The following is a 21,717-nucleotide window of genomic DNA, read 5'->3' as shown; positions in this document are numbered from 1 at the left end:
GACACGGTGTCGCTTTGTTGCCAACTCTCTTTCCTATTCAATAAAACACATCTTTGGAATCCCTGTTGCTCTTTATTATACACTTGTTTACGGGTTTTTGTTGCGACAAAGGACTCGACAGAACCAAACGAACCGGAATTCTTTCAGAGAATTGAAACAGAAGCGCGTTTTACCGGCAATGCCGTCAACGGACCATATCGTGCACAATTAGAAAATTTCATGGGTTTTTTACTAGATTGTGGTCCAGAGTGTGACTTTTTATAGAGGTGAAAGTGTCCACCGTTACTTTCATTATTAATCCAAAAAATGGCGTCTCGAATTCCGTTCGATCTCTGCTCTCTAAGGTTAAAGCTCGTGTCGAATTACTCTCTAACAAACGAGTTCCCATTATGTAGTTTTTACGATGTACCTTAAAGTGGCTGGCAAGCACCTCCTAATTGGGTCGGAGAGGTGAAATCAGACCAAAATCCAATTATTTTTATTTAATGAGATGGGAATTGTCACGTTGTCGCCTTTCCTCATTTGCGAAATTATTAATCGCAAACATCTTTCAGGTCGTTCCATGGAGCGTTAATAAACATGTCAAAGAGATGAAAACGGATCCGGGTAGGTGAGGCGATATGGAGAACTCCACGGAGCCTTCCTCCCTCATTACAACCGAAACAAACAGGACTACTCCGGTCTTCACCATCGGACCTGAGTTTATCGCACAATGGTGAGTTCTTTTCCGATTGCTTTTGGTTCAAGAAGAGAGTAAATGAAAAACTTGTAATTTTATTCCCGGCGCATCCACCATTTTTCGACCACAAAATTACTACCACTATTTACGTAAACTAGCAGCAATCAAAGAAATCAGCCATAGAGTGTGTCAATTAAGCGCCGAGTAAATAAGCATGCGATCTAAATTTTTCATTAGATTAGGGAGTTTAATCAATAATAATTACGGCTGCCTCCAGTAATCACTAAAATATTATTAAAAAGTAATCATTCCCTCGATTACTTCGAATCATGCTTAATAACAAATAGCTCGTATTTCTACGCAAACTTTAACATTAAATATTCACTCGGAAGAAAATAGTTGGGGCGGAAAATTCGCTATTGTTCCGTGAATATCCAACATGTGTAGTCAATGTCCAATTAGTTCCCCGCGAATTTTTTACTTACCTTCTGTCGCTCTAATTCGATTGACCTTTATTGATACTTGATGAGCTCGATATTTCTGGACATTTATAAAGTGTAGGCGTTAAATCGGTCAAAGTGCGAGTTACATTGTAACCGATTGAAACCTCTTCCTCTTATAAAGGTCGAATTACACGCGCTTTACAGACTCATTTTTTGTGTACTGACTTAAAGTTAAAAGTCTAATTAGTAGCACATAGTCCACCGTGAAAATAATCCGCCAATTGAAAATAAAATTAATCCTATTTTGAATTTTAATTATACTTTATTAAGCTGCAATCATATTGCCCAAACATATTCACGTTTGCTGTAGAGCAAAATTAGGTCAATCCGATTTGACTACGATTGGTTGTGATTTGTTGAAAAATTTTGTTTTAAAAGACAATCTATCTGGTTATGCTCGCAACATATTAAAAACAGTTGAGCTTAATGTAAATTACATATTTACTTTCGTTTTTTTAGCTGATTGAAATTTTATTAATCGAGTAAAATTATATTGGACCCGCCCGAGAGTCGGTATAAACGTTATCGAGATCTGATAACAATAATAAAAAGAGAATATAAATGTTTTACTTTATTCATTTGTAATGCGAGGACAACCACAGGTGAAATTAATTACAAATTTTGTCGTTTTGTTTGATTTTTTTGTATGAAAAAATGGATGTTACGCATCTACAATTACGTCTACGTGACTTATTTTTACGTTTTATTATTTATGATTTTTTTAATATTTTACTCTCACTTTTATATTCATAGAATTATAGATCGTAAATTTTATTTTCTGCTTTTTTCTTGCATTTTATAATTTTTTTGTTTTTAATTTTAAAAATAGAAACCAAATGAAAGGAACACCAGTCAATAAATTTTGGACGAAATTTGTTCTGGAGCAGTGGAAGGTCATTTCTAAAATATATAAAAAAATTGTATCTTTGGTTGTATTGGTGCCACAACGATGAAATTTGAAGAGGTTGCTACACTTAGCTTGTTTGATAACTTTACCGAATCTCAAAATTCTGGTACCACAGACTGGGATGTTAGAAATTTTTATTTTTAGGAAGAACACAAAGAGTTTCAAAATTCTATAAAAAAATGTATTTTTGGTTGTGTTGATGCCATAACGATGAAATTTGGACAAATTGCTACTTTTTACTTATTTATTAAGTGTACCAAATTTCAAAAGTGTGATACAACACACTCGGATTTTAGAAATTTTTATTTTAACGACGAGCTCAAAAATGTCAAAATTTGCTGAAAAAAAATTGTATGTTTGATTGTGTTGGTGCCACATCGATGCAATTTAAGAATGTTGTTATTTTTCACATAATTATTAACTGTAGCAAATTTTAAAAATCTGGTACAACAGACTCGAATTTTAGAAATTTTTATTTATAGAAGAACGAGTTTAAAATTTTATTAAAAAAATGTATTTTTGGTTGTGTTGGTGCCACAGCGATAAAATTTGGAAATGTTGCGACTTTTGACTTATTTATTAACTGTAGAAAATTTCAAAAGTCTGGTACATCAGACTCAAATTTTAGAAATTTTAATTTTTAGAACGAGCACAAAAGTTTCAAAATTCTTTAAAAAAAATTGTATTTTTAGTTGTGTTGGTGCCATAACTTTGAAATTTGGGGATGTTTCTATTCTTGATTCATTTATTAACTGTAGCAAATTTCAATATTCTGGTGCAACAGATTCGGATTTTAGAATTTTTTATTTTAAGAACGGGCACAAAAGTTTCAAAAATCGATAAAAAAATATCTTTGGTTGTGTTGATGCCACAAAAATTAAATTTGAGCATGTTGCTACTTTTGACTTATTTACTCACTGTGGCAACTTTTAAAAGTCTGGTACAACAGGCTCAGATTTTAGAAATTTTTATTTTTAGAACGAGCTCAAAAGATTCATGTTAAAAAAAAATGTATTTTTCGTCGTGTTCGTGCTACAGCGATAAAATTTGGAGAGGTTACTGCACTTAACTTTATTTATTAACTGTACGAAAGTTCAAAATTCTAATAAAACAATCTGGACCTGATTGAGCAAACCAGTATTTGTTGACAAATGTACTTTTTTAGTTTAAACTAACAACCCTTTTTCGTTTGTTTTTACTCCGCATCTGGTTCGCCCCTCCTTCGCATTCCAACTCTTAATCCCGCTTCTTAGTTCACCTGTTTTCCATGCATTTATTGGAAAATATAAAAGGGAAATAACCCGCCTGGTGGAAAAACCGAATTATTCCAGTCGGTGGAACCTTTCCTGAACCAGCATGGCACCAATGCCGATCCATATTATATGTTCCATCGGCCGTACCACGCATCCATGTCAAGGTCTACACGCTGAATGCCACCTGTTCCAATTAAGACTCATTGATTTTTTCACCAAAGTCAATTAATCACTCTATTTATTTATAAAGGAAGATCCAAAAATCCAACGATGAAAGAAAAAACAGACACGATAAAGCTCGTCGCATTTCGCATTAAATGGCTTTTCGAAACGCAAATTGTTTTGGAGTGCTTAATAGCCAAATGAAAGCTTGCTCCACTTTTAATTGCTTTACGGTGTAAATGGCTTGTTTCGGGTAAAACGGTCGCGATGGCGATTCGAAATCTCGTCGTTGGAGCGTTGTGATGTAAATCGAGCCAATTTAATGCTAAATATGTGGGTTCTAGTCCGAAAGTAAACACATCCTTTTACGTATTTCCGCAATTAATCGGCTAAACGTCAATTCAGGAGAAATTGATCCACGACGATGTGAAAGGAGAGCTGGAGGACATGTTATGGTAGTCGGGGGATTTTTATTTTGATTAGCCGGAGATTATGGGCATGAAAGCAGAGAATTTATAGAGATGGATCAAAGCGTGTTTAGATATATAAATGCTGGGTTTCAATAGAGTTGGGGGGAAATTGAATGGGAAATAATGATGATTGTTTTTTTTTTGCTAACACCACTTTGAAAACGAACCTTATTCCCATTTGTAGCTAATTTCACTACAAAAATACCTTCTTGTGCCAACGGAACCGACTGTCGTTTTGTTACAACCACCTCTCTCTTTCCCTTTACACGTCAAACCAGACGCTTTGTTTGCGTTCGTGTCTTTTATTTGCTTCTCGCTTATGTCTGAATTTCGATTCATTACGATTCAAAAGCAGCGAATCTTGAACAATCGTTATAGCTCCAACAATGGAAGTAGAATGAGCAAATCGAAGAAACAGTTTCTACTTGTTGAAGAGGTCTAAACACTTTTCGAATTAGTTCCAATTTTTCTAATAAATGTGTAATAAAATCCACAATAAATCAAAGTTGCAAGTTGACACGTTTATGAAAAACTCTGAAGGCTTTGTAGACACTTTAAGGAATTATTTATGGTGGTAAACGCAGTGCGAAAATGTAAAAAGGCGAATTTATTACTTCCGTAACATTACACTTCAATAACGTTTTCGTGTAGGTAATAAAAAGTGCGGTTTTAATGGCATTCGAGGCGAATTAACATTAAGTTGGGATAAAAATATGGTGGAGGCACAGGGTAAATGTAAGTCATGAATGCGTTGAATTTAATTGTCTTTGATTGTAACTAAGCCAAACATTCCTTCCTTCCCCTTGCTTTCATTTTCTTCAGTTAAATGTGACGTCCCCATTATAATTCCCCCACTTATCCCCATTGTAGCTATGCAAATAGGAGCCGCTAATTCAAAACTTGCATAAAGGTGCCCGGTTGCAGTGTCTGTTAATTTCTGGAGTTTTCGACGTTGTTGCCAAACAAATTTAAACTTTAGATATACATTCCATCTTTCCCATCCGACATTCTAATACTGTTTCTGATGTACCTGCCTCAAACTTGTTCACTTTAATGAAATATTTCCGCGTTCCTTTTCACTGACTTCCAACATATTTGTTTTTCCCATTTCCATCTTCGTTTTTCTTGGAATCTTACATAATGAGAGGATTATAGTCCGCTATAAATTACCTGATGGCTTAATTAAGTTTGTAAGCACGTGGTAAACGCATTCAACTTCAGAATTTATCGTTTAAAGGTAGATTCAAGACCAGATTTAAATTCCTAACAAATAAAATCTCGTCTCGTAAAGCCTCGCGATCAACTTGCACACTTTCGATTTGATGGCATCGTTAAGTCGCAGGCGGCGAAGATAAGACAGGTTTTCCAACCGCACACGTGTCGTTAAGGTTGCTAAATTATGAAATTTTACCCAGAAGATTTTATCCGCTAAATGTTGCAAAAAGGTGGTGTCACCAAAGTCATTCACTCAACTCAATCAATATCGAGGTACCAAGAAGAGTAATGTTTTTATGAGGGTAGACGATTTTATCCAAAATCGATGTCTTTGAGATTTCTTTTTATTGAGATGCGACCTCGAGATGTTTGCGGGAATTTAAGTCGAGAAAAATTTTTGAAGAGGCGATGTAAATCTGATCTTGTTTGCACTGTTAACATGTCGCTGATGGGACTGGAGTTGACTTTAAGATGTTTGGTCGAGGAGGACTAAAATGATGACAATATTTTTTTAAGCGGAGAGGTTTTCCAACCGTTCAATATTAATATTTTCTCGGTACAGCAAACAGTATGAATCGGCGGCTTTGATAGAAAAGATCCTTTTTCAAATGATAACACTGGCAACACATTTTGGGCGAAATTTGTGCTGGAGCAGCAAAAAGTCATTTCAAAAGTAAAGATGGTTTCTGATTTTAAATTTTCCAGTTTTACTTAAACACTTGCAAAATAATAAAACTTTATAATACATCACTGAGAAGGTAATTAAATTGGCTTTCTCACGAACTTAAAAAGTCGCCGGAAGAGTCAGTTTTTGCTAAAATATCAGAGAAAAACTGACGAAATTTTTGAAAAATTTTAGATAAAATTACGAAAAATGAGAAAAAAAATGAAAATCAAATTTCTAAAACTTTAATCGGCCATACATCAGTTATTTGTTGTCGGATTTGAATTTAAATCCCAGATTTGGAATCGGCGGAAAACTCTGCGTACACTGATGTATAATAACTTAAGTTTACTCTAAAAAATTAGCGAGATATCGATATCAAAAATTTGGCATAGTTTTAGTCATAAATTTTTTCGAAAATTTGCAAATTCCGACTGTAGAAAAATCAAACAACTGTTTCTTAGGAAAAAATTGTGAGAAAAACGATGGCGCAAACCGCATCTTAATATCTGAAATAGTTTCCGAGATATCGAGCACGAATTGTTTTGAACCGTCAAAAATTTGGCCCTCTGGCGACAACCCGAAATTTCAAACGGCCATAACTCGGTTATTTGTTAACAAATTTTAAAAATTATCATGTTTTTGAATTCAGCGTGAAATTCTGCGTAAAATGAGACCCAAATTTGTTGAGTTTTCTTAATAAATAAACGAGGTATCGGCCAAAAACTGTTTTGGAAACATCATTTCAGAAATGAGAAAAAATTAAAATCAACTTTCCAAAATTTTGATCGACGATAACTCGGTTATTTGTTGTCGGATCTGAATTTAAATCTTAGATTTGGAATCTGCGTAAAATTCTGCGTACACTGATGTATAATAACCTAAGTTTACTCTAAAAATAAGCGATATATCGATATCAAAAGTTTGGCCATAGTTTTAGTCATGAATTTTCGCAAAAATATGCAAATTTCGACTGTAGAAAAATCAAAGAACTGTTTCTTAGGTAAAAAAATGTGAGAAAAACGATGGCGCAAACCGCATCTCAATATCTGAAATAGTTTCCGAGATATCGAGCACGAATTGTTTTAAACCGTCAAAAATTTGGCCCTCTGGCGACAACCAGAAATTTCAAACGGCCATAACTCGGTTATTTATTGATAAAAATTAAAAAATTATCATGTTTTTGAATTCAGCATGAAATTCTGCGTAAAATGAGACCCAAATTTGTTGAGTTTTCTTAGTAAATAAACGAGGTATCGGCCAAAAGCTGTTTTGGATACATCATTTTAAGGTGATTTTCAATCAATGTTTTCAAAATAAAAACGACTTTAAATAGCATTGAATTGTACATCAGTCAAAAGAGGAGCTCGAATTCTATCTACTGGCCAAATTTGAGATCCATCGGACAAATAGTTTACGAGTTATGGCCAAAAATAAAAAAAATTAAAAATTTTCATCGTTTGAGTCGCAATTTTTTTTTCACGAAAAATCGACTATCGAATTTTGGGCTTTTGAGAACATTTTCTAACGTAAAATGAGCCGAGAAAAACGATGGCGCAAACCACATCTCAATATCTCAAATAGTTTCCGAGATATTTAACTTTAAAAATTACGAAAAATGAGAAAAAAATTAAAATCAACTTTCCAAAATTTTGATCGACGATAACTCGGTTATTTGTTGTCGGATCTGAATTTAAATTCCAGATTTGGAATCTGCGTAAAATTCTGCGTACACTGATTTATAATAACCTAAGTTTACTCTAAAAAGAAGCGAGATATCGATATCAAAAGTTTGGCCATAGTTTTAGTCATAAATTTTTCGAAAATTTGCAAATTCCGACTGTAAAAAAATCAAAGAAATGTTTCTTAGGAAAAAAATTGTGAGAAAAACGATGGCGCAAACCGCATCTTAATATATGAAATAGTTTCCGAGATATCGAGCACGAATTGTTTTGAACCGTCAAAAATTTGGCCCTCTGGCGACAACCCGAAATTTCAAACGGCCATAACTCGGTTATTTGTTAACAAATTTTAAAAATTATCATGTTTTTGAATTCAGCGTGAAATTCTGCGTAAAATGAGACCCAAATTTGTTGAGTTTTCTTAATAAATAAACGAGGTATCGCCCAAAAACTGTTTTGGAAACATCATTTCAGGGTGATTTTCAATCAATGTTTTCAAAATAAAAACGACGTTTAATAGCATTATATTATACATCAGTCAAAAGAGGAGCTCGAAATCTATCTACTTGCCAAATTTGAGATCTATCGGACAAATAGTTTAGAAGTCATGGCCAAAACAAAAAAAAATGAAAAATTTTAATCGTTTGAGTCGCAATTTTTTTTTCGCGAAAAATCGACTATCGAATTTTGGGCTTTTGAGAACATGTTCTCACGTAAAATGAGCCGAGAAAAACGATGGCGCAAACCGCATCTCAATATCTCAAATAGTTTCCGAGATATTTAACTTTAAAAATTACGAAAAATGAGAAAAAATTAAAATCAACTTTCCAAAATTTTGATCGACGATAACTCGGTTATTTGTTGTCGGATCTGAATTTAAATCTTAGATTTGGAATCTGCGTAAAATTCTGCGTACACTGATGTATAATAACCTCAGTTTACTCTAAAAATAAGCGATATATCGATATCAAAAGTTTGGCCATAGTTTTAGTCATGAATTTTCGCAAAAATATGCAAATTTCGACTGTAGAAAAATCAAAGAACTGTTTCTTAGGTACACAAATGTGAGAAAAACGATGGCGCAAACCGCATCTTAATATCTGAAATAGTTTCCGAGATATCGAGCACGAATTGTTTTGAACCGTCAAAAATTTGGCCCTCTGGCGACAACCCGAAATTTCAAACGGCCATAACTCGGTTATTTGTTAACAAAATTTCAAAAATTATCATGTTTTTGAATTCAGCGTGAAATTCTGCGTAAAATGAGACCCAAATTTGTTGAGTTTTCTTAATAAATAAACGAGGTATCGGCCAAAAACTGTTTTGGAAACATCATTTCAGGGTGATTTTCAATCAATGTTTTCAAAATAAAAACGACGTTTAATAGCATTATATTATACATCAGTCAAAAGAGGAGCTCGAAATCCATCTACTGGCCAAATTTGAGATCTATCGGACAAATAGTTTACGAGTTATGGCCAAAAATAAAAAAAAATGAAAAATTTTAATCGTTTGAGTCGCAATTTTTTTTTCGCGAAAAATCGACTATCGATTTTTGGGCTTTTGAGAACATTTTCTAACGTAAAATGAGCCGAGAAAAACGATGGCGCAAACCGCATCTCAATATCTCAAATAGTTTCCGACATATTTAACTTTAAAAATTACGAAAAATGAGAAAAAATTAAAATCAACTTTCCAAAATTTTGATCGACGATAACTCGGTTATTTGTTGTCGGATCTGAATTTAAATCTTAGATTTGGAATCTGCGTAAAATTCTGCGTACACTGATGTATAATAACCTAAGTTTACTCTAAAAATAAGCGATATATCGATATCAAAAGTTTGGCCATAGTTTTAGTCTTGAATTTTCGCAAAAATATGCAAATTTCGACTGTAGAAAAATCAAAGAACTGTTTCTTAGGTAAAAAAATGTGAGAAAAACGATGGCGCAAACCACATCTCAATATCTGACATAGTTTCCGAGATATCGAGCACGAATTGTTTTGAACCGTCAAAAATTTGGCCCTCTGGCGACAACCAGAAATTTCAAACGGCCATAACTTGGTTATTTATTGATAAAAATTAAAAAATTATCATGTTTTTGAATTCAGCGTGAAATTCTGCGTAAAATGAGACCAAAATTTGTTGAGTTTTCTTAATAAATAAACGAGGTATCGGCCAAAAGCTGTTTTGGATACATCATTTTAGGGTGATTTTCAATCAATGTTTTTAAAATAAAAACGACATTAAATAGTATTGAATTATACATCAGTCAAAAGAGGAGCTCGAAATCTATCTACTGGCTAAATTTGTGATCTATCGGACAAATAGTTTACGAGTTATGGCCAAAAATAAAAAAAAATGAAAAATTTTAATCGTTTGAGTCGCAATTTTTTTTTCGCGAAAAATCGACTATCGAATTTTGGGCTTTTGAGAACATTTTATAACGTAAAATGAGCCGAGAAAAACGATGGCGCAAACCACATCTCAATATCTCAAATAGTTTCCGAGATATTTAACTTTAAAAATTACGAAAAGTGAGAAAAAATTAAAATCAACTTTCCAAAATTTTGATCGACGATAACTCGGTTATTTGTTGTCAGATCTGAATTTAAATCTTAGATTTGGAATCTGCGTAAAATTCTGCGTACACTGATGTAAAATAACCTAAGTTTACTCTAAAAATAAGCGAGATATCGATATCAAAAGTTTGGCCATAGTTTTAGTCATGAATTTTCGCGAAAATATGCAAATTTCGACAGTAGAAAAATCAAAGATATGTTTCTTAGGTAAAAAATTGTGAGAAAAACGATGGCGCAAACCGCATCTCAATATCTGAAATAGTTTCCGAGATATCGAGCACGAATTGTTTTGAACCGTCAAAAATTTGGCTCTCTGGCGACAACCCGAAATTTAAAACGGCCATAACTCGGTTATTTATTGACAAAAATTCAAAAATTATTATGTTTTTGAATTCAGCATGAAATTCTGCGTAAAATGAGACCCAAATTTGTAGAGCTTTCTTAATAAATAAACGAGGTATCGGCCAAAAACTGTTTTGGAAACATCATTTCAGGGTGATTTTCAATCAATGTTTTCAGAATAAAAACGACGTTTAATAGCATTGAATTATACATCAGTCAAAAGAGGAGCTCGAAATCTATTTACTGGCCAAATTTGAGATCTATCGGACAAATGACCAATATTAAAAGAATTGAAACGACCAATCACAGAACCGAGTTTTAAATTTGGCGCTTACATAAAATTCTCTGCAAGAAAAATAGTTTTTAGTGTGCAGTGAAAATAACAAAAGCAAATTTATTGTGGATGCTCGTACAATTGTGTGACAATTTGACAAATGTGACAGTTCTTGTTTGACATTCTGTAGGAATTGCGGTTGACATCTTGTCACAAAACAAAAGTTACTAAAGTTGGTGAAAACGAAGCATTCTAAAAATGACAGTTAGCGAGATTGGCGCTTAAATGGACAATTTCTCATGTCATTTTATAATTTCAAATTCAACTAGAATTTTACTTTATGCAAGAAAATAAAAAGAAATTGATAATTTCTACATTGAGAGGTATTTTTATATTTTGTGAATAATTTAAAAATTTAGCATTGTGTAACTCGTTCTGCAGAACGACCAATCACAAAGCCGCATTTTAAATCTGGCGCTAATAAAAAGTCCTCTACAAAAAAAATGAGGTTTGGTGTAATTATTAACTTTAAACCAACAATCTCTTTTCGTTTGTTTTCATTTGGCTTCTAGTTTGGTTTAGCTAGCAATTAAAAATTACCTCATTTGTGCATGAAACTCGATGTTCAACAAAACTTTTTGTAAACTCGCGGTAGTTGAATATTGGATTTTGGTAATTCAGTACTATTTTTAGTACATTTGTGTGGGATTTTATCATTTCCATAAATTATTGAAAACTAGAATGGAAATATTGTATGTATTCGAAATTGCTAGTTTCTGAAAAGCCATAAAAATGTAGTGCATGCAGAGAACCCTCTCCATTTCGGCATGTAAATGTATCAATAAAACATGTCTCTATTTGCGCTCGTGCAACATTTTCACCGCAACCCCAAAGCTCCTCTTCACACTTCCTAAAACCGCACATTTATTCCCAAATGATTTTTTCATTATACCGCCACCAAAATCCGCCCACAAATTCGCCGCCGGAGTCAAATCCATCACATTACGTCAGTATTCCTGTGTCATTCAACTCCAAAGCGGTTAAAAATGAATGGGACGGACACGATTGCAAGCTGATTAAAATCAGGAGAGATACGTGAGCACGATGAAAGAAAATAAGAAAGTGAAGGGAAATCATGAATGTGGAAAGTGGTGTGATTTTCATTAATGCACTAATCGATAATTGCATTCACGTTTGGTGTGCGTTGGTTATAAAGTGTACGTTTTTTTCAAAGAATGAATTATTCATGAGTGGTGAACACACAGAGATTCGTTATTAATTGAACTACTGGGGAAAAGCATGTGGAAATAATTGGCATGATTTTGTATTAAAGTTGAATTGGAATCTTGTTTGTCCCAGAAAACTCAATTGAGAATATTAATTTATTATTGGTCAGCCTCCCCCGCGTTTTACTTGACCACCCCCGTCCTTGCAGCCCCTAATTTGCATAAACTCAACGTTAGTATTCCGTCATCATTTAACCTCCATTATACATAAAAAAATATTTTTTCGGGTCTGCTCACGGATACTTATTCACATTATTCTGTATCACGAAGGGGGTGAACGGTGGTTGACAATAGAGATCAGACACAATGCCGGTGCCAGATGAAGATATACGACAACACATACAATAGTTCTCAACCAAACTGAGAAGCTGGAAAAGCGAATTCACACACAATGTGAATTCGCTGCTACAAATGAACACTGTTCACATTATTAGCACGGGGGAAGAAGAGGTTTGTTATCATCTAAGAACTACATTTGGAAAATTGCCGCTGCGGTTGCAGATATGCAAAATGGATTTTTTTTAATCGTGTACGATTATGAAATTGTATTCGACACGCCACATGAGAGGTTGATCAATAAACATTTTTCATTCCTTCGGGAGTTGAAACAAATGACTTCGGAGGGAAAGAAGTTTTTCTAGGATTTTCTAAAATTTCCTGCGATGCGCTTGAATTCCACAGGATTGCGTGATTCTATTCTGAACTTTCAGAGATTCTATTATTAATTATAATTAACGAATTCTAAATTTGTTTAGTAGGATCCTTTACGATTCGCTAAAATTCTCCTTCTTTTTTTCCCTAAAAAATTAATACTTTTTTAGCGTTCTCTGGAACTTTTGTGGAAATATCTCAAAATTTTTAGGTTTTTTTTATTATCCATAAGTCTCTAAAACTGTTGGAGACATTTTTAGTTTTTTAATGTTCTCATGCACTAGAATTCTCTAGAATTAAGCAATTTTTAAAAGTCTCTGGGATTCTGTTGGATTCTCTAAAACTCTAAAGCTGCTTTAGGTCTTTTAAAGTTCTATAGATTGGTCCAAGAATCTGTAGCATTTTTTTTAGATTTTCTAAGATTCTTAAAAAAAAATTAATGTATTTAGTATTTTTTTAAATTTGCCAAAATTCTCCCTTTTACTTTTACTTTTACTTTTGAGCTAAGATTGTTGGAAATATTTTTGGTTCTCAAGAAAACTGGCAGATTCTCTGGACTTCTATCTATAAGCGTTTTAGTACTTTTGGAAATGTCTAAATTTGTCAAAATTCTTAAGAAATTTAAAAGAATTTTTTCTTCTGGAGAATTAACGCATTCTAAATTTGTTTAATATCCTTTAAGATTCGCTAAAATTCTCTTCTTTTTTTCCCAAACAAATTAATACTTTTTTAGCATTCTCTGGAACTTTGTAGAATTATTTCAGAATTTTTTCTGCATGATCCAAAAGTCTAAATTTTTTAGTTTTTTATGATTTTCATGCACAACAATTCTCTAGAATTAAGCATTTTATAAAATTCTTGGGAATTTTGTTGGATTCTCTAAAACTCTGTAGGCTGTTTTAGGTCTTCCAAAAATCTGTAGTATTTTTTAGATTCTTTATGATTCTGTAAAAAAATTAAATTTGTTTAGGATCCTTCAAAATTCGCCAAAATTTTGCCTTTTTTCTCCTAAAGATTTAAGATTTCTTATACATTCTCCATAAGTCTCTAAGATTGTTAGAAATATTTTTGGTTCTCAGGAACACTGTCAGATTCTCTGGACTTCTATGAGCTTTTCCAGAATCTTCAAAAATTCTTTAAAATAATTCTTTTCAAGATACTTCAAATTTTCTTTCTTTTTCCATTTTTCTTTATTGATGTTCATGAATTCCATTTTTAAATGTTTAAATTTTTTTATGTTTTAAAAATCCATTCTTTTTACATTTTTTTCACAATTTTTAAATCTTTTAATTGTTCATTTTCTGCTAATCTTTTTGACCTTCTTAATTTTTTAGTTTTTAAGATTATTTTATTATGTTTGCTGAATCTTTCAAATCCTAAAGTTTCACCAAATTTTTTAAATTTTCTGAAATTTTTCAAATGTCTGAAGACCCGAGTTTAAGTCAGTGGCGCAAAATTGCGTTGACGCAGTTGCTAAGGCGCAACTCTGATTTGCAATGCTGCAAGTCAACATGAAATTGGGCCTTTAGATGTCTCTTAATTTTGATTTGAGGCTTTGCAGATACTTTTTTAAATTTATTTTAATAAGTTATAAAAATAAAAAATATGCAGTTTTATTTTACATTGCCTAAAGAGTGTTTACAAACTGGACAATTTGAATATTTTTTTTAGTTTCTTTCTCCACACGCGACTTCCTCACCTTTGAGTTTTCTTAACCGGCATCCGTTTATCTTGTGGCGCAACTCGGATTTAATTGCTTTCGGGTTAAACCAGCACGATTTCAGCCACGCGCCGAAAATCAATTGAAGCCCTGAATAATTTAGGGTCTTCTCCCGTCGTCTGTTGGCATCCGTGCCATTTCGCGTTTAAATTTTTCCTTCTATTTACACTCGAAGATTCGTCCTTTTCACTATCAAACTTTAATCCCGCTTCCGTAATCTCCGTCTCTCTTCTTTTACTTATTCACCGCTCATTGTCTGTTTTTCACTTTGCAACAAATTGCCCGAGGAAAATTGGATCGTTCGCATCGATTTTTGGGTGTAGCGTTATTGTTGCGAGTGTTGTAATTGATTTGGAATATAATCCACTTGAATGTACCTGCCAGGCCTTTGTTATGTTTCATGTTTCATGCGAGAATGTAGCCGCCATCTAAGTGACAGCTGATGTTTCATCGGTGCATTGATTCTTGACTTGTTTGTCTTTTGATTGGTGTGATTTCGTGCAAATTGCCTTTGCACTGAATAACACTCGACTTAATTAAAACCGCAACAGATGGTTGCTTTATCCGGATGTCGGTGGGAGAAGACGCTGTTCTGGTAACTTCTGTAGTTTCGTTTTGGGGCTCCGAGTTAAAAATTTAATCCCAAACTAATAAAAAACGCAATTTTTCCGCTTCTGTAAATACCTAGCTAGTGTCATTTTGACATTTATTACCACCGAAGTAATCTCAAACGTGCCTCGCATCTAACCCCGATCCATATTTTCGTAACTTACTCCACTTTATAAATCTCAAACACTTCCAATCCCCTATCTTTAAATTTATACCCTTCTTTCCCATCCGCAGTCATTTGTTTCAACTCCCGAAGGAATGAAAAATGTTTATCGATCAACCTCTCGTGTGGCGTGTCGAATACAATTTCATAATCGTACATGAAATAATTGTAACCCTCCCTCTTTAAGCAATGTAAAATAAAACTCAATTTTTATCACATATTAAAATACATTGAGAAACATATCTGCAAAGCCTCAAATCAAAATTTAGACATCTAAGAAATTTAAGAAATTCTAGGGAATCCAAAAAATTGGGTGAAACTGAAGGATTTCAAAGATTTAACGAACATAATAAAATAATCTTGAAAGCTAAAGAATTAAGAATATCAGAAAGATTAGCTGAACATGAACATTTAAAAGATTTAAAAATTGTGAAAAAAATAGAAAATTAAACTGTTGATATTTGAAATATTTAAGAATGGATCTTTACAACATAAAAAAAATTAAAACATTTTAAAATGGAATTCATTTTAAATTATATTAAAGAATTAAAAGAAGAAAGAAATTAAAGAAGGAATTAAAGAAAAAGAAATTAAAGAAGGAATTATTTTAAAGAATTTTTGAAGATCCTGGAAAAGCTTATAGATAGAAGTCCAGAGAATCTGAGAACCAAAAATATTTTCAACAATTTTAGAGATTCATGAAGGATGTTAAAAAAACCTTAAATTTTTTGGGAAAAAAATGGGAAATTTTTGGCGAATTTTGAAGGATCCTAAATAAAAATTTAGAGATTTCCAATCTACAGAACTTTAAAAGACCTAAAGCAGCTTACGGAGTTTTAGAAAATCCAACAAAATCCCAGACTTTTAAAAAATGCTTAATGCTAGAGAATTCTAGTGCATTAAAAAACTAAAAATGTTTCCAACAGTTTTAGAGACTTTTGAATAATCCAAAGAAAACGTAAAAATTCTGAGATATTTCCACAAAAGTTCCAGAGAATACTAAAAAAGTATTTCTTTTTTAAGGGAAAAAAGAAGATGAATTTTAGCGAATCTTAAAAGATACTAAACTTTAGAATGCGTTAATTTTCCAGAAGAAAAAATCTTTAAATTCCTTAAGAATTTTGACAAATCTTAAAGGATAATAAATACAAATTTAAATATTTCCAAAAACCCTGAAAAATTTAAAAAAATTCCTCAGAAACTTACGGAATTCCACAAAATCTGACAGGATCTCTAAAAGAAATTTTAGAAAATCCTAGAAAAACCTGCAAAAAGTCTTTGAAATTTTTACTCCTATAACTTAATTCTGAAAAAAGATAACAAGGCTAAATCTTTGAGAAATCCAGATAATCCCACAGGGTCCTAAAAAGTTTTAGCAAATGTTAAAAAATCCAAATTCTAAAAAAGAACAAACGTGAGGAATCCCAAAAATATAAAAAATCGCAAAAAAACTCTGCAGAATGCTAAGGAAAATCTAATTCAGTAGATACAAATATATTCCAAGAAATCAGAGGAATATAGGTATCTAAGCAATTTCAAATTTAGTAACAAAAAATTGGAAAATAAAAAAGTTAAAAATCACAGGATTCCAATTGTTTTCGAAATTTGTATAGAATTCCAGAGAGTAGAAAAATCTAAATTTTGAGAGAATCTGGAAGGGTTGCAGAGACAAATACAGAGAATCCCACAGATTTCATGAACAGAAAAATTCCAAATAATTCTACGAAAAATGGAATAAATGGGATAGAATTTTAAGGCGTGTAATCTAGAAACTGAAGGTCGTGATAAAGAAAAAATGTTAAAGAACCCAAACGAATAAAAGAAAAAAAAACTAAAAGTAAACGTGAAAATATAAGCCCTAAATCTGAGGTTTTTTTATGTTAAAAAGAAAGAAAGCAGTTTAAGACTTTTTTCAAAAGAATTCAATGATTCTCCCCTATTCAAACATTTGAAAATGTTCTTATTAGCAAGCGTAAGACTTTCGATGAAATTTGTATAATATCCAGACGTACAAAAAGCCAATTTTCCTTTCTGTGTTTCTCTTTATTTTTCGCGACCGTAATACCGCATCTTTCTCAAGGTAATTAAACTTTACTAAAGTTCCAGCGTAAATTAGAATGAAACTTCCAGCAACAACCCACGAGTCAATAAGAGTTCCACGAATTGATGCACTGGTGCATATTTCAGTGTTACAGATTGCGATAGAGCTGTGGTGTGGAGAGAATATCTCTCATCCACCTTCATTTATATTTTATATCGCTACCTCGCTCTCTGAATGGGACCACAGTAAAATATAAAAGGTGCTGCTTTATACGCCTCGAGAAAGGTTTGGACTTTTTGTTAGACGTCTTCAAATAGAATTTAAATTACTTGCGGTTTCAAGAATCTTTTTTTTTTGGCAGAAAGGATGTTGGTTAAAGAGGATTTGTTTTAAAAATATGCAATGTTTGTGATTAGTGATGAAATTTTGGTTTGACATTTCCGAAAATAGACGCAATAACTGGCATTCATTACGCGGTTTTGGTAGGAAACATGTTATTTCCTAAATCGAGACATTTGATGGTCGAGGACATGTTCCGATTTCCGTCCAATGTTGGGTTTGCAAAATATAATCAATTTAGTTTTCATTTTAAATAATAATTGATTACATTTTGAGTGCTCGAGCTGTTTGTTTGAAATGTGCGGCAGTGCGCTTACAAATCAGAATGTAAATTATAGAGAGAGGTTTACGCATGGAAATGGAAATCTGGGCTTTACCAATAACAAAATGTATCTGGTGAAACAAATTGATTGGGAGGTTTAGACATTCAAAGACGGATCGTTTATAGAATTAATTAGAATTCACTGTTACAATAAATGTGGAAAAATCTGCACCGAAATGTTTTCCCTTTATAAAGTAGTCAATCAATTACAAACGTGTAGCCTTGTACGAAAATAGATTTCACTGAGTTTTCCATAACTTTATCGTGAAATGGCCGATATTTCTTAACACTTCGCATGTTTAAATCTGAATTCTTCGAGGCTGTTAACTTAAAATATCCCTAATTCCCAATCCGTCTTGATCCTCCGTCATGATAGAATCTCGCGTCTTATTTGTCGCCATTTCCGTTTCCGACATATTCATTTTCCCAATCCGAAATTTTTCGCACACATTTTGTCCCATTCGTGTGCAACGTCAAGACACTAAATCCATCATAATCCAGATTTCTAAGGTCGGCTTAAATCTGTAAAGCATTATGGCACATTGAACAAGTCCCTCGCGTTCTATAAAAGATGATTCGCATGTCCAAAGAGCCGTCATTTCGTCTCTCGTTTCAACATTTTCGAGATAAAGCGATTTCTCGTTTGAGGAGATTTTTAGCCGGCGCGTGTTTTACAACTTTCTAGTATCGTCGCACACAAAGCCAGATTAACAAGACGACCATCCACTCCATGAATAAACAGAAATGGGGTTTGCTAGGGTACTGAAAACTGGATTTTATTGGGAGAAGCAGAGGACGAGCTTGAGCCAGGAGGCACCTTTAAGGATTCTCAAAGTTACAAATTGGTTTTAGAAAAGAAGTAGCTTACAATGCGCAGTTTCGGGTTTTATGGTAATCTTCTTACGTCAGATTACACAGTCACTGATGATTTTGAATATTGAAATTATTTATCGTGCTTTATATTGCGGATATTTTCTCATCGTATTAGATAAATAATGGTGCTCTCCATTCACCCCAATTCATCCTCTTCGTTGAAAAATAAAAAATGGATTACAATTTTTGTTAACTATTTTAACGTTAACGTTATTTATTATTTTTCATTTTTATATTCATAGAATTGTAGATCGTAATTTTTATTTTTTGCTTTTTTTGATTATTTTTGATTATTTCAAAATTTTGGTACAACTAACTTGGATTTTAGAATTTTTTTTAGAGCAATTAAAAAAGTTTTATTAAAATTCTATTAAAAAAATTATATTTTTGGTTGTGTTGGCCTCACAGCGTTGAAATTTGGAGAGGTAGCTCTTAAGCTAACTCTTAACTCATTTAATAAATTTCAAAACTGTGGATCAACAGACTCGGATTTTAAAAATTTTTATTTTGAGGTCGAGCTCGAAAGTTTCAAAATTCTATGAAAAAAATTGTATTTTTGGTAAAGTTGGTGCCACAGCAATAAAATTTGTAGAGGTAGCTACTCCTGACTTAGTTATTTACTGTACCAAATTTCAAAATTATGGAACAACAAACGCAGATTTTAGAATATTTTTTTTGGGCGAGCTCAAAAGTTTCAAAATGTGATGAAAAAAATTGTATCTTTAGTTGTGTTGGTCTCACAGCGATGAAATTTGGAGATGAAGCTACTCTTAACTCATTTGTTAATTGTACCAAATTTCAAAATTGTGGAACAACAAACTCTGATTTTAGAAATTTTTATTTTGAGGTCGAGCTCGAAAGTTTCAAAATTCTATGAAAAAAATTGTATTTTTGGTAAAGTTGGTGCCACAGCAATAAAATTTGTAGAGGTAGCTACTCCTGACTTAATTATTAACTGTACCAAATTTCAAAATTATGGAACAACAAACGCAGATTTTAGAATATTTTTTTTGGGCAAGCTCAAAAGTTTTAAAATGTGATGAAAAAAGTTGTATCTTTAGTTGTGTTGGTCTCACAGCGATGAAATTTGGAGATGAAGCTACTCTTAACTCATTTGTTAATTGTACCAAATTTCAAAATTGTGGAACAACAAACTCTGATTTTAGAAATTTTTATTTTGAGGTTGAGCTCGAAAGTTTCAAAAATCTATGAAAAAAATGGTATTTTTGGTAAAGTTGGTGTCACAGCAATAAAATTTGTAGAGGTAGCTACTTCTAACTTAATTATTAACTGTACCAAATTTCAAAATTATGGAACAACAAACGCGGATTTTAATATTTTTTTTGGGCGAGGTCAAAAATTTCAAAATGTGATAAAAAAATGATTTGACTATTGAAAGTATTCATCGTACGTACTTAACGTGAAATTTCTATTTCGGATATTTTCTCATCGTATTAGATGAATAATGGTGCTCTCCATCCACCCCAATTTATCCTCTTCGTTGGAGAAATCCACCTCCAATTCCTCGACTTGATTGCACGTATCGCTCCCGAATCAGCCTGTTGAATTTTTGAATTACAGTTAAATTCGAATATTTCGGACGTCACACTTTCCATTAATAGCCGCTATATATAACTCGATCCCTATATATGGAGCACCCTCGCAGTGTTGCCATGATTAAATCTTCAGTACAAATTTGAACAACTGTCCCGGCGCATCCACCATAATTGATCTCAAATAATTTAATAATTCTGACAAAAGCAACTACATTAAGCTTCACATAATCAGAAAATTTCATTAACTCCGTGCATCCATCCACTTAACAATTTTGTTAAAACCAGCTGAATCCGAAGTTTATTAAAAATAACAAATAACAGGAGACTGCTTAATTAAAGTTGAGTAAATAAACAGTTTTAATTACTTGACTCAAAAGAAAGAATTATTTAATAACGGAGACATCCACAGAGATTGTCGTTCAACTGTTTCATCCCCTAATGTGTTGCGTTAAAGTAAACAGCAGACTTCATCACCAGAGAGGGTGAGTTTATTGCCTGTGTAGTTGGCAAAGGTTGTGTACTTTCCAGTGACTAACAGATTATTTTACGGTGAGGGTAAGACAATGGCCAACTTCATAATTTCAATGAGGGATGAATTATTAATGGGATTTCGGAAAAGGTGATGAATAATCCGCATATTTTTCCCAAAAAATTAACTTGGAACATGTCGGAAGTTGGCCAAAGTTCCCAAACTAAAAATACGGTGACCTGTGAAGTACACCCTAATTGTTTGGAAACTGTCCCAAACTCTTATCAGCTAAGATATAATTTCACAGCCGACAGGTCTGTAATTACACAACAACTGCAATTACATTTTCGCAAAGATCATAAATCAAAGTCCACTTTATCTTAATTGATACATCAACACCTGACATTTTCTGTAGGAATTTTTCCAATCCGATGTAATCCGAAGTTTCCTTCCTCGATACATCATCACTTTTATTTAAGTTACAATGTAAACATTTTCGTTGGATTTGGAACAATTGGAAGGAAAATCTCCTACGAAGTTGCAAAAAAAATTGACACAGTAATCTGACAATCTATTAGCTAAATTATAACAGCTTTCAGGCCAACAATGGCGCAGCTTTATCAGCTTTGGAACAATAGAGTCTTAGAGAAAAGTGCGATCGATATTCGATTAATGTGCAGATCTGATAGAACACCATCAGTATGGTAATATCCGTTTTCGAAAAATTTCTTCGGCCAAGTGATTTTTTTCGTGTAAGCCGGTCTTAATTGGGAGCAGGAGATCCTAAATACATTTCCCTGGAGTAACTAATGCCGCCCGAAGCGCATTTAAGTCATCACTTTCCCCCCAATATAATCATCTTAACATCATAATCTCTAAACTAAATTGCTTATTAGATTTTGCAGCTTACACAAGATATTGGCCGATGTCTTAACCGAATTTTGCCCAACACCG

The 21,717-nt window shown here is 32.9% G+C and overlaps 1 protein-coding gene across 4 annotated transcripts in view; it reads left to right on the top strand.

Annotated features, from left to right (window-relative positions):
- mAChR-B (muscarinic acetylcholine receptor) overlaps positions 1–21,717 on the top strand; it is a 36,703-nt gene that overhangs the window by 6,385 nt on the left and 8,601 nt on the right. For all 4 annotated transcript variants that reach the window (XM_088038673.1, XM_088038672.1, XM_088038669.1 and 1 more), the window contains exon 2: positions 555–715. In XM_088038673.1, coding sequence (XP_087894799.1) covers positions 621–715 — 95 coding nt within the window. In that variant the 5' untranslated portion in view covers positions 555–620. The remainder of the gene's footprint in view (positions 1–554; positions 716–21,717) is intronic.

This window comes from Gnatocerus cornutus, chromosome 6 (assembly GCF_029298725.1).
Source record: "Gnatocerus cornutus isolate USDA-ARS CGAHR chromosome 6, icGnaCorn1.1, whole genome shotgun sequence".
Lineage (NCBI taxonomy): Eukaryota > Metazoa > Arthropoda > Insecta > Coleoptera > Tenebrionidae > Gnatocerus > Gnatocerus cornutus.
This window is presented reverse-complemented; position numbering and strand designations above follow the sequence as displayed.